The 12,872-nt window shown below is 42.8% G+C and overlaps 1 protein-coding gene across 1 annotated transcript in view; it reads right to left on the bottom strand.

The window, feature by feature from the left end:
- Positions 1-12,872, bottom strand: part of R3HDM2 (R3H domain containing 2) — a 169,321-nt gene that overhangs the window by 22,033 nt on the left and 134,416 nt on the right. The window contains exons 10-14 of the mRNA XM_028491204.2: positions 12,550-12,658; positions 9,682-9,777; positions 6,764-6,795; positions 6,612-6,665; positions 2,255-2,487 (exon numbers count right to left, since the gene is read on the bottom strand). Coding sequence (XP_028347005.1) covers positions 2,255-2,487; positions 6,612-6,665; positions 6,764-6,795; positions 9,682-9,777; positions 12,550-12,658 — 524 coding nt within the window. The remainder of the gene's footprint in view (positions 1-2,254; positions 2,488-6,611; positions 6,666-6,763; positions 6,796-9,681; positions 9,778-12,549; positions 12,659-12,872) is intronic.

Here is a 12,872-nt window from a genome sequence, read left to right as displayed (position 1 = left end):
AGTTGTAAGCACAAGCCATGAACATACCCTCCCCTGAGGGAGGGGAGAGGGCTTTCCTTTTCCCTTGCTGTTTTTCTTGTCATCCCTCTTCTGTCCACTCCCCCACTGTCTTGGGGAGATCCATGCATGAGCACAGATGCATTTCAACAGTCCTGCTGACGGGAGTCCTCATCTTTGCAGGTTTCTACTCCCCGGGGACAGTAACCACCTTGACTGTCAATGTTTGGTTTTGGAAATAAACAAAATGTGAAGCTGCTGAGGTACCTTCCCTGGAGTGCCTAGAATCTGTCCATCATGATTAGACAGCTGAAAACATGAATGTTTGCTTCCTGGGAAAATACAGATTCCTAGTCCCTTAAGAAACTTGTCTTCTCTTTGATTTCTTCTCAACTTGCAGCATCTCATAAAAGTTGCTGAAGGCAACCTTCAAGCACATGCCTGTGCACACAGCCCCACACACGTTCATCCAACTACTTTCCTCATTTCCAGGCTCTCCAAGTCATGTATGCATTTACACAAAATACTTTTACTGAATATCTACTATGTGCAGGCACTGTATGATGAACTGAGGACACAAAGGTAAAAGGAACACAGTCCTTGCCCTTGAGCAGCACAGGATCTTCCGACAGGAGACGGACATCCACACAACGATTAAAATCTGATAAGGGATGCATCAGTGATATGAATAAGGTTGTACGAAAGCAAAGATGAGGAAGCATAACTCTTGGGAGGATTAGAGGGAAGAATTTAAAGAGGACGTGGCAGGAGTGATGGGTTTGAAGGATGAATAGGAGGCCTGTCAGACCAAGAGGAGACAAAGCTAATGCCATATTCAAGAAATGGTTGGGAACTCCCCTGGTGGTCCAGTGGTTAAGAATCCGCCTTCCAATGCAGGGGACGCGGGTTCGATCCCTGGTTGGGGAACTAAGATCCCACATGCCGCGGGGCAACTAAACCCATGTGCCACAACTACTGAGCCCGTGCACCACAACTAGAGAGGCCGTGTGCCACAACTACAGAACCCATGCGCTCTGGAGCCCGTGCACCAGAACTAGAGGGAAGCCCGCATGCCACAATGAAAGATCCCATATGCCGCAGCTAAGACCCGATATGCAGCCAAAAATAATAAATAAATAAATAAATATAAATAAAAAGAAATGGTTGGAGGGTCAGAGGAGGATGGACATCTGGAAATGAGACTGAGATGGCAAACTGGAGTCAGGAAGTTATGCTATACTAAGTAATTTGGATTTTATTAAGCAGGGAATGCAGAAACATGAATATTTTTAAGAGAGGACTGACATGGTTAGATCTATGTTTTAGATTGGTAAACTGGCTCTAAAAAGGGCTGAGGATAGGGAATTCCCTGGCGGTCCAGTGGTTCCACGCTTTCACTGCCAAGGGCCCAGGTTCAATCCCTGGTCGGGGAACTAAGATCCCTGCAAGCCGCACGGTGTGCCCTGCCCCCTACCCCGAAAGAAAAAAAGAGCTGAGGATAAAGCAGGGAAACCGGCATGGATAAAGGAAGAGGCAGTGGGGTTAGAAAGGAGGTAACAGAGAAGGGCAACAGAAACCTAACAGAGGCAAAATCTTTACCACTACTGATGTCTTTTGAGGACAAGACCTACAGAACTTCTAGGACGAAAGTCAAGCAATTCTTCAGAGGCAGAAGGATGGTGAAATAGAGGCTCGCTGGGTAAAAAGAACTAAATACTCCTCTGCTAAGAGCACAGCAGAAATATATGGAGAAGGTTACACAGTAGCTCAGGAGAGCTGAAGGGTGGTTACCAGGCTGGCATGTGGAACATATATGCTCCTTCTCAGTGACTGGGCTCCAGAGAAGCAACTGCAGCAGTGTCTCTTAAAGTTCTAGCCTATTGGCTGCTACCAATTAATTACAGTATTACAAACTCTAAGGTTCCCTCTGCTCTACAAACCCTCTTTATAATCTCAGGGGCCACAGAATGAAAGCAGCCATCATCCTTATTTTAGTACATAACCTGAACCTGGGTTGATAGGGATGTCCCACCTTGGTCAGAAATCAGATAAAAAAACCTAATCCCAATCAGTTTTTTTTCTGTTAGGTAGGAAAGAAGGTTTGAAAGAAAATCAGAGAACAGACTCAAAAGGACAATGGATCCAAGAAATCAAATTTCCCCTCATCTGGCTGTGTTAGTGTTTTGTTAAAAGGAAATATCAGTGATGTTTTGCAGAAGATAAGCAAGAAATGATGGAAGGAGAGAAGCTGTGTTACCTGGCCTGGAGATCCTTCCTGCACTGCCACCTTTACTGCTCCCGATGCTGTCACCCCGGGTGAGGATAGAGATTCCACTGAAGCTGCTGGCTTTGGTGACAGGGGGCCGCATGCTCCGGACAGAGCCATCAGAGTCCGTGCTGCTCCAAGGCCGTGGCTCCAGGGATTTGAGTTCGCTGTCTGTGCTGCTCTGGCGGCTGCTTGAGGTGCGGCTCAGCCCCTCACGGTTCCCCCTGCATGCAGAGACCACAGTGGTCAGAGCACCCCTCACCTACCACTTCAGCAGAAGGGCTACGAGAGAGTTCATTTCTATCCTCTCAGTGACAAAGGAGGGGTGAGGGTTGGGGGAGGATGGACACTGACTTCTTGTTAGTTGGCTGGCCAACCAAGACTTGATGGGAGCAGACACAACAAGATCCAGTACAGTAACAAGGAGCACAGAGGCAAATCTGGAAGACAGTGCACTGGCAACTAATTCAATACATCAGACCAGAGGTGGATGGGAAACCACGTACATGATGCTGAGATTGGCTGTGGTCTCTTCCCCTGGCCCTTCAGGGATCCCACACATGCAGTAAATAGTGGGGAGCAGAGGGGTACCAGTTCCTTCTGAGAGTTCTTAAAACAAAAGGACTCCTAGAAGTTACTATTGCTGGAAGGCAGGAGTAGCCAATGACATGGATAAATCCTACAACAGGTCTTCCATATAACACATATCTGAGCCAGCAGAGGTGCTGCTTATGGCCACTTTTTCAGGATTGGGAAGAAGAGTATAGTGGACTAAAGGGGCACTCAGTCTGATAAAGAGAAAACTCAGTCTGAGAGTCTGGAATCAACCCAACCTGTTTTGTGGAAGTTTTGTGTTAATATCTGAGAACAATTGGTTCCAGGGTCTCTAAAGGCTGACATCCTCAGCAAGATCAAGAAAACATGCTCTTAGGACTCAGGATGGCAAAGAGCAGGGGGCTGACTGTGTCTAGTTGCCTCCACATTAATAACCCTATTGCCCTAGGCAAGGCACAAGGCTATTGAGAAAAGTGATTCATCCTCTCTTACTTTACTCTGGAAACATCAGGGTTATCCTGATGCTACAATCACTGTTTGTGATTCTAAACAGCTGTACTCCTCAAGATATATGAGGCTAGCCTGAAAACCCTAAGTCTTGTTGAACTCTTACTGCTTCTTAATCAATAAGCAACCAAGAACCAGGAATTTTCCTTTCAGATCCCCCACCCTCCAACAACTAATGACCTAAGAAAACCAAATGACAATTACAAAGATTTTGGTATGTATACTGGGGGGCAACTGAGCAACAATCATAGTAGCTTGGGTTCCCTCCTTTCCACCACCATCCCACCCAAAGCAAATAGAAAACCCTATCCCAACCCCGGTAGCTTAAAAGACATTAGGCTCAGAGGTATTCTAATAAAGAAAGGGATTTTTCTTAAGGGACTAATGTTAAAGAAAATACCTTTCTTTATTAGAATATCTATTCCAAAGGTACTGTAGGGAAAATGGGCAAAATATATGCTAGGGTCACTATTTTCATTTTTAGCCAATCACGGTGGGCTAAGAACACACTGTCATAGCTGGTTAGGGACATGTTAATTCTCTGAATCCCAAGTAGATGTATATATAATCTCATTGCTTTTCTCTGTATAGTTAGAATAGAGGACTGGAAAATATTCACGTTTCCCCAAGACTTTACCCCTTTCTCTTGGGGATGTCAAAAGTAGAATGGGAAACAAGAAATAAGTATAAATCAGGGACTCTCCAGTTATAGAACCGACCTGAAGTGAGAGCCAATAGCTCAAGTTTACTGAGCAGACTCAATAAAGATGTGTGGGTTTGTGTGATATGGGGATACAGCGGTAGCAATGAATGAGGCTGCTCATTAGACGTTAGAACTTGAATTTTGCAAGACAAGCCCTAATGGCCTTTTATACCTAAATCAAACACTATCCTTCTATTAGGACAATTCTGCCATTTACTTTCTTCTTCTACCAGGGATAGACAGTGAATGAGTCAACTTTAAACCAAACACTCTGGGAAACTTGAGCCAAAGTACTGATCCAATTCCCCCAAGACAGTGATGGCCAAGTGCTCAAACGTGGATTGTCTGATGATCCTGTGACTTACCTGGGTTAGTACACTACACCCGAGAATCAGAGAATCTGAGTCTGGGCTACGAAGAGAGATCAGTTCTCTTTCTCTTGCTCTACAACTAAACCTGATCTCTAGTCATGGTTTTGTACTTCACTAAAAATAAGGCAATTAGGGAAAGTTTACCAGATTTAATTCTGAGCAATGGATTGGGTTGTGTTATGGAGGTGAAGGACAGAGGACATTCACACTTCATAGTCCTATGAAATCAGGAGCTGACTTTGTTTTTACAAGTGAATTTAGTGCTGGTGAAAAGTCCCTTTTATTGGGTCTGGGGTAGAGAGGCCTGTGGGAGAGGTGACAATAAATATCAGCCTCGGTGTGGCTTATTTATCAGTGGAGTAGAATCTTCCAAAGAATAGGGAAGGTGCCATAGTTACTGCCAATGTGGATGATGGAATCTGGTGTTATGAGTGTTTGTTTCACACACCTGGGAAGAAAAGGTTTAAAGCAGTTAGAGAAGATCTGCTTCTAATCATTTGAGTTCTGGACTAGTACCCAAAAAGAGGAAGAAGTTACCCCCTTAAGAGTCCATGGAGCTGCACTTCAGGTGACCTAGATCTTTAATCAAAACTCAGTATGGAAAGCAGCCACTTAAAAGGATGTCTGGATAGGAGAGCACTGCACCTGCTCACTAGATCCTTCAATCTATTGTCTGCACAGTTTGATGTAGTTTGATGCTCCATGGCACTAATAAGGTCATCACTCTCAGCAGTGAATTAATTAGGGGTGATGTTTGTAGGGAGCTGGTGTAGTGTGGTGAAAAGAACACTGGACAAAGAGTCAGTCTCAGTTTTGCCATTAATAGCCATGTAAACTTGGGTTAGCTACTTAATCTCTCTGCTTTTGTTTTCTTACATGTAAACCAGCTTACCAAATCAGGATATTGAGAGAATTCAATCAGATACAGTATACTTTGGCAACCATAAAGCACTGTGCATTGTCACACGCAGGAGTTAATTTAAAACTTCTGTTTACTATAGGTATTTTGGGATGTTTATGGAACATGATTTTTTTTTTTAAGGGGGACTCTACTATCTATCTCGACCACCACCAACAATGCAGAGCCCTTCTGCCTGGGCTTTCAGATGGACCTCAGGGCAGGCTGCTCCAGGAAAAAGAGTTCAGAGATGTGGAAAGGGAGATAAATCCTCCATCCCAAGAAGGGGAAATCTTGCTATCCCAACTTCCACATGGTTTAATTAGCTTTAGAAAGGACGACAGGGAAGGGACTACTAAAGTACTGGGAACGAGAGCTCTAACTAATATGTGTTAGTCAGCTCCTACCAAGCTTAGGATTGAAAAAGAGATAAACCCTTTGAAAAGGGTGAGACCTGAATCCTAGTATTAAATACTCAGGTTTTCTGTACTCTATAGTTTTTCTGTTGGTAACATGGAAAGAAGATACTTAAAATGAGTTAGTGCCGGGATGCGGTCCTAAAATGCTTCTCTCACCACTGCCTGTGTAACTGTCTGGGGTGGGACTGAGAGACTGAGAGGAAAGGGTGATTCTCATGGCTGCTTTGTGGAAAATGGAGAATATTAGGCACTGGAGAGGTTAGTACAGCAGCCTTCACCAACATTAAGAATAAACCATGGACAATCATATAAAAGACATGCTCTAAGTCCATTCTAAGGCAGACAAGTTCTTTCTGAGATCATCTTACACATTACATTGTCCCAAAGAGAAAACTACATAGACAGAGGTGTTTGTATATTTTTTTATATGGGTGTGTGTATTATTCTTTCTTAAGGATACAAAACATTCCCTATGCCGGGTCAGGGATAAACTCTTCACATCTTTCCATAGATTCGGAAAAGGTAGCCAGAAGACACCCGTTCTTTTACCTCAATGTAAATATATGTTGAAATCCTCCAGAAATGCCCAATTCCAGCAAACTTCTGGGATAGAGCAGTACCTATCCTAGACATACTTATTTGGTCCCCTTCACCACCTATCCAGGACTTACAATGAAATCAGCAGCAATAAAAATAAAGTCATTGAGCAATAGCCATTTTTTTTCTAATGGGGAAAAATATCCAATGTTGCAAATACCACAAATTGACTTATTCCACAAGCAGCCATGCATGGAGCAAACTCACTCCGCTGAAAAGATTACAGCAAAACAAAATAAAATTAACAAAACAAAACAAAACAAAAAAACAAGGAGAGATATAGACCAAACAGAGGTACCTAAAAATTTGCCTTCTCTTGTGAGAGCTAGAAGAAAAGGCTTCTTTGGAGAGTCTGTTGGTTAACATCAAAGAAAAGCATCATTATAGGATTATATTAACCTCACTGACAAAGCTCAATGAGAAGCAGGGAACATGCTAAGTGGTACTAACCTGATGTCATTTAGATATCCGTTCTGGCCAGTCTAGGTGAAGGGGAGAAAACGGAAAATAACTTATAAGAAAACAGCATGGCATAACCAAAAAGTGTGTCCATGATGCTATGAATACCCAAGGTCCTCAAACCAAGCTCAACCCCAACAGGGAGAGAGGAAACAGCGACAGGATGACCCACACCCACACACCCAGTTTGACTTCTCACCTTTAATGGAAAAGAGCATTCGGCATTTTTAGCCTTCCCACAGAGTGTTTAAAAAGAGAGGTCAATAAAGGTAGGAGTATGGAAAGGAGAAAGGAAAGTATTAACCTAACTATTATTTCTTTTTTAGCTCCAAATTTATTCTCTCTAGAGGTAAGCTGAGCATAATAATTGGTGTGCTTGGTCCTAAAGAGTGTATTCAAAGGAAGGGAAACGGGACACAAGAGAAAGAAATTTAGTTTTTTTGGAAATCATCCTCAATGGCTATCCCACTTCTGTCCTCTACACTGGCCAAAATGAAAGACATTCTGACCTGAGACCCAAGGAAAGTAAGAAATTGGGGAAGCAGGTACTTTTCAGAGCCTAGAAAAAATGAGAAAATTAAAAGCCTGAAACGTCCCTTTTGGGGATCATTTCCTGACAAAGCCATTGAGCTGCTGAGTGAAGTGAGCATTATGGTGGACTCCCGAGCCTTAGAAAAAGGTAACAAGAGTATTCAGCTGCTGAGCACAGGGGGCTCCGTGCAGAGCAGAGCCTATGTGGGGCAGCTTTCCCAATATACAGCTCAGGCTCCAGAGAAGGCTGCAGCAGCAGCATTTCCATCCAAACACCCTTCTTGCCACTCCCCATTTTTTTGGACTGCCTCTTCCTCCCCTCTGCCGCAACATACAACTCCACCCTTAAGCAGTTCCCTTTGACTGGCCAGGTTCTTTCCTCTCCACATGAGAATCTTTGGCATATAGTGGGCTTTGGCCATTTTTCCTTGTCTAGACCTTTTGAGATTCCTGATGCCTCTACCACAGCAAGGGTTAGGAAGTGCTGAAATGAAAGTGCTAAATCCATAAGGATTTAACAAAGAATCCATATATTAGTAGAGGCTTGAGAGACTAGATATCAGAGAAAAAAAGGAGAGAAGAGCTAACTTTGACTTTGTTATGGTTGTATACAGATATATTCCAGTGTTGTTCATAATAAGCGCTAATATCCTATTAAAAGTTGCTTGTGCTTTCAGAACGGCTTTGCTAATGGCTGGCACGGTGGGAAAGTCATTTTCCATGTGTCAGTGAAGCAGAGGAGCACATCACAGATAGCTATGCTATGATGTCACTGGAACTTCTTAATCTAAAGAGCCCAGAGCAGAGCAAGCTATTAAGAGGTGGTTTACTTTAGGGGTTAAGAGCGTGGACTCTGGAGCCAGACTGCCTGAATTCAAATACCAGCTCTTTCACTAACTAGTGGTGTGATCTTAGGTTACTTAACCTCTCCATGCCGCAGTCCCTCATTTATACAATGAGGAAAATAATGTAACCTATCTCACAGCCCTAGTGTGAGGATTAAATAAATTAATGTGCACAAAGTGCTAAGAACAGGGTCTGAAAGATAATAAGCACTATATAAGTGTTTGCTATTAACATCCACCATTCTGCCCTGTCCACAGTTTAGGGTCATCACCAGACATAGTCAGGTACAAATGACCTCTCTCCTCTCATTCCATTCAACTGATTTGCAGATAAAGTTAGAAAACTGTCTTTGGACTATAGTTGGATAATTTGGAGGATGGATTTTTCTGACTCAGAATGGAAGACTACATAACATAAGAAGATTCCTTCTCCTTGGACTTTGGGCCAGAAGGTTTGTTGTGTATCTGTCCACAGTGAGGCTCCTTGGAACACTTGGGTCTCCTGAGACAATGGAACAAGTTCACAGAGGAGTTCAGTTTTCTAGAAGTTAGAGACAATATTTTTCTGAACTAGGTGATGATGAGATGATATATGTATTTTTGTCTTGGTGAGGGAGGGGACAGTGGGGAAATGGAAGGAGAGTAGTGTCTATCTAAGTATATTGATTAGAACTGGCCATCTTTTGATGACAAAGGGAGGCTGGCTCTTCTTCCTGTTTGCTACTTTGACTCTAAGATGGTGCTGCTATCTGGATCATACATTTTCCAGGGATTTGTTTCTCTCTTGACCTTCCTGAGCTTCTCCTATACTTCTGTTCAGTCTGGTAGGCAAAGGCCACCAGATACAGGGATACCAAGTATATATGATATGGCCCACAATTCTTAAGAATAAAGTTGCCTATAATAATCCATGTTGCCTTTTGGCCCACAGAGCAGTCCTACTCTAAGAAACAAGGTAAGAAATACACGAAGGAAGAGACTTCCTATTCAGGTAGAGACTGTAGGGAACAGTGAGTGGTACCCTCTGTGCATGTGGAATGTGGAGCTCAGAGAATGGATGCCACATCTGTGCTCTGATAATCACCAACATAGCCTAAAAATGAGCCTGGCCAAACAAGATGAATGTATAGGCTGTGTGGACACTAAGTCTTCCACTTAGAAGCAAAGATGCCTAAAATGGACAGTGGAAGTGAAAGAGGGTAAGCAGGAGGGTTTGATGGGCAAGATTCAGGGCCCTTCCAAAAGCCCTGCCAAAACCATTTCGATTGTCAGTCTAATCATATCTACCAAATTCAGCCACTCCATTTGTTCTCTTTATACGCCATATGCATTAAAAATAATAAGAATAAAAATCTGCAGCTTCCTAATAAGCCACATTTAATTTTAGAGATCAAATATGGGACTGGCTGATGTTGGTTAAAAACAAAATCAGAAAAAAACAACAAAGCATTTATGGAGGTTTCATTCCATTCACAGTTCCAAAGATTAAGAGCTAAAAGCTAGGGGCTGACAACTCTCAGAAGCTACACTTACCTCTCGGGCAAATATTCTCTCTCGGACCCTTTGATATTCCTCCTCTCTCTCTTCTATTGACTTGCTCCTCCTTCCATCCTGCAATGGAACTCTGATCTAGATCGATGAGCAGAATTAAGCTAGTTAAGTTCTCCTCGTACTGCAAGCTCACTGCACACCAGCAAGGAAGAGAAACCGGGAGAGTTTATAGTTGCCATCAAAAAAATGGAAAAAAAAAAAAGAAATAAAATTTCCAGTGTTGGACAGGTTTCACTGGGTACATCTGACCATGCAGTTTGGGAGATCAGGTTTCCTGGATGGATGGGGCCTCTCCATCTCCCCACCCCCCCAACCAACCAGAGTATCAAGAACAATAACTTTTTATAAGGATTGGGTTGCTTCCTTGTGTAATCAGGTACTCTCCAATCAGTAAGGATGAAGAGAATAGCCCAGGGAATAAACAACATTGCTTTGGAGGGAAAGCAAGGGATAGGAGGAAGCTAGAGAGGGAGAAGAAACAGGTATTTAGCTGAGCTAAATTTAGAAGAGTTTTTACAGAACTAGCACCTGACATTATCACTTTTTTAGTCACTAATGCCATGGCCTGTAGACCCAAGTCACACACAGCTTAGCAAAGAGGGCCTTGGAAGTGAAATCCCAAGGGTGAAGCTAAACTCAGAGCTTAAGCATTTTTCCTCATCTTCACTATAGCTACTGGAGGGAGGGAAAGAGAGAGAGCTTACAGAAATAGAGAAGAAAGAGAACAGAGCAACACAAAGAAGAAAAGAGAAAGGAAAGGAGAATAGAACAGAAAGAAGGATGGACAGAGAAAGGACCAGACAAATGAGATACGGTAGAGAAAGGGGAGAGGTAGAAACGATAGAAAGGGATAAGAAGTAAATGGAGGACAGAGAACCTTACATTCTCTGAAAAATGTAGTGAGGTGACTAGAGGGGATGGCTGGCCAGACCACCACTTCTGGCTAGCCTACGACCCAACTCTCCACCACTGTCTTTTCCTCTCTTAGCCTGTGAGTTGTGAGCACTGTCCTGGGTAGGATGTTATAGAGTGTCCTTTTCCATACTGCTCTTTAAGGCAAGGTGCTCTGAGGGAGATAAGTAATCAAATGCATGTCATCAGGTTATAAAAGATTCTGACCTTCCATCCAGAGGCTTTGAAAGTTTCAGATGAAGCAACCAAGGAGACTGCTCCTCTAGGCTGATCTTCCTGATCTTCACCACTCTCCAGAGGTAAGCATAACTTCAGCAGTTATCAACTTTTGACTAGAGGTAGTTCTCACTAGCCTAAATAACCTAAATTCTGCTAAATGTCCTTTTACAAATCCCATTCCAAGAAGACATAGGACCTCGAGGTGCTATATTGTCCTTAGCCCCTAGCACTGGTAAACCAATGGCAGAATAGAAAGAGCACTGGGCTTTGAGGTCAGGCAGAATCTCAGCTCTGCTACCTCTGAGTAATGTCACTTAAGGCAAGTAACTTAACCTCTCCTAGCTCAGTTTTCTTATATTTAAAGTGGGGCTAATAACCGCCATCTGGATTGGGTTGTGTGGAGGATTAAAAGAGATATTGCATATAATGTGTTTAGAACAGAGGCTAGTTCAGGGAAAACACTCAATAAAATAGCAGTTACTGTGTTTATTATTAATATTACCCACAGACAGTGCATAGAGCCTACCCTATTATGGATCAAGCCTGAAGCTGAGAGATGAAAAGTTCACAATAGGGAGAGATTCCATTCCACCCCAATATGCCGCTAGGCCTGAATAATTCCTGATCCACAGAAAAGGGGTTTTGGGAAAATGGAGAGAAGGGCATCAGGATGGAAAGGCTCTTTCTTGTTTTTTAAATTTTATTTGTCTTTTTGTATGTTTCATTGTTTTCAATCTGACCCAGCATGTTTGTCCACGATAGATAATGGCACTTTTCTCAAAAGGACTCCCTCAAATACTCAAGTAGCAAGCAGGAAAAGTCCTGGTCTCAAAAATCATACAATATCCAAATAAAACTAATTTTGACTCTAGAGGTAAGATATTATTAAAGTTATCATTAATTAGCAAGACTAATTATTGGCTTTACCCAACCATATTCTTTAAACCTTAATCCTGGTTCTCTACCTAACCTCCTTCGGAGGCTAAGCAGAAGCAGGCTGGATCTTAACCCCATGAAGCTAGGAAAAGGAACCCCCAAACAACACTATCTGAAGGATGGGCTAGAAACCAGGGCAAAAGCCAGGCCCATAAATGAAGGGATGGGGCAGACTTTTCACTTCTTATTCCCACAGGAGTGGATCAAAAACCTGCCTGAGGTTCCCAGCATCAAAAGCCAAATTAGCTCACTCACCTTGGTGGAAGAAGTTGGGAAAAGAATAAGGAGTTTGCAGAAAGGGATCAGAAACACCTTTACAAGTGGGTAAATTAGATAACAATTTTGCAAGTTCAAGGTTAGCCCTGAGACAGGAAGAGTGGAAGTGGGATAAAACAGCTTTGGGTGGTTCCCAAAGAAATCCAGAACTATTAAAGAAAAAAAGAAGGGAGCCATCAGCTGAATCAAGCTGAAGCAGGGAGGAACCTTGCTTTGTCCCCAAATGAAGTGGAGTTAGAAGTCAGTGGCAGAACCAGGGAGTTCCAGGCCAAATGAGAAAACCCAGCAAACCTCAGCACCATGTCTCTCTGGGGCTAAGAGGGTGGCATTTAGCTCAACAAGTGCAGTTAGTCCTCAACATTAAGCCAAAGCCAACTCAGTACAGCTCCACACTTTTTTCCATACTAAGATATTTCGAGTTTTCTCCATCCCACAAAAATTCTTCTCCCCTCCCAGTTTCTCTTACTGCAATCTCTCTGTATAGACCCAACCCTTTCCATTCTTCACCTGGTTATCATCTCGGTCCATACTGGCATCATCTCTCTTGAGAATGAATCTCTGCTGAAATTCTGTATTCTTCTCATCCTTTATATGTTCTGAGAATCTCTGTTCAGGGCTGGGATTGGGAGAGAAATATGGAAGGAAGGGAAGAAAGACTCTTGTCAGGAAGCAGACCTCCTAGTATAGTTCTCTTAAATTCTACGACTCCCACCCAGGGGATTTCTGAAGTCAGGGATCCAAAAAGTCACATGGAAGTTTTAAAGAAATCCTCTGGGACTGTTCTTTTTTTTTTTTTTTTTTTTTTTTTTTTTTTTGTGGTATGCGGGCCT

This window comes from Physeter macrocephalus, chromosome 6 (assembly GCF_002837175.3).
Source record: "Physeter macrocephalus isolate SW-GA chromosome 6, ASM283717v5, whole genome shotgun sequence".
Classification (NCBI taxonomy): domain Eukaryota; kingdom Metazoa; phylum Chordata; class Mammalia; order Artiodactyla; family Physeteridae; genus Physeter; species Physeter macrocephalus.
The sequence above is the reverse complement of the archived record's forward strand: the minus strand, read 5'-3'. Positions and strand labels throughout refer to the sequence as shown.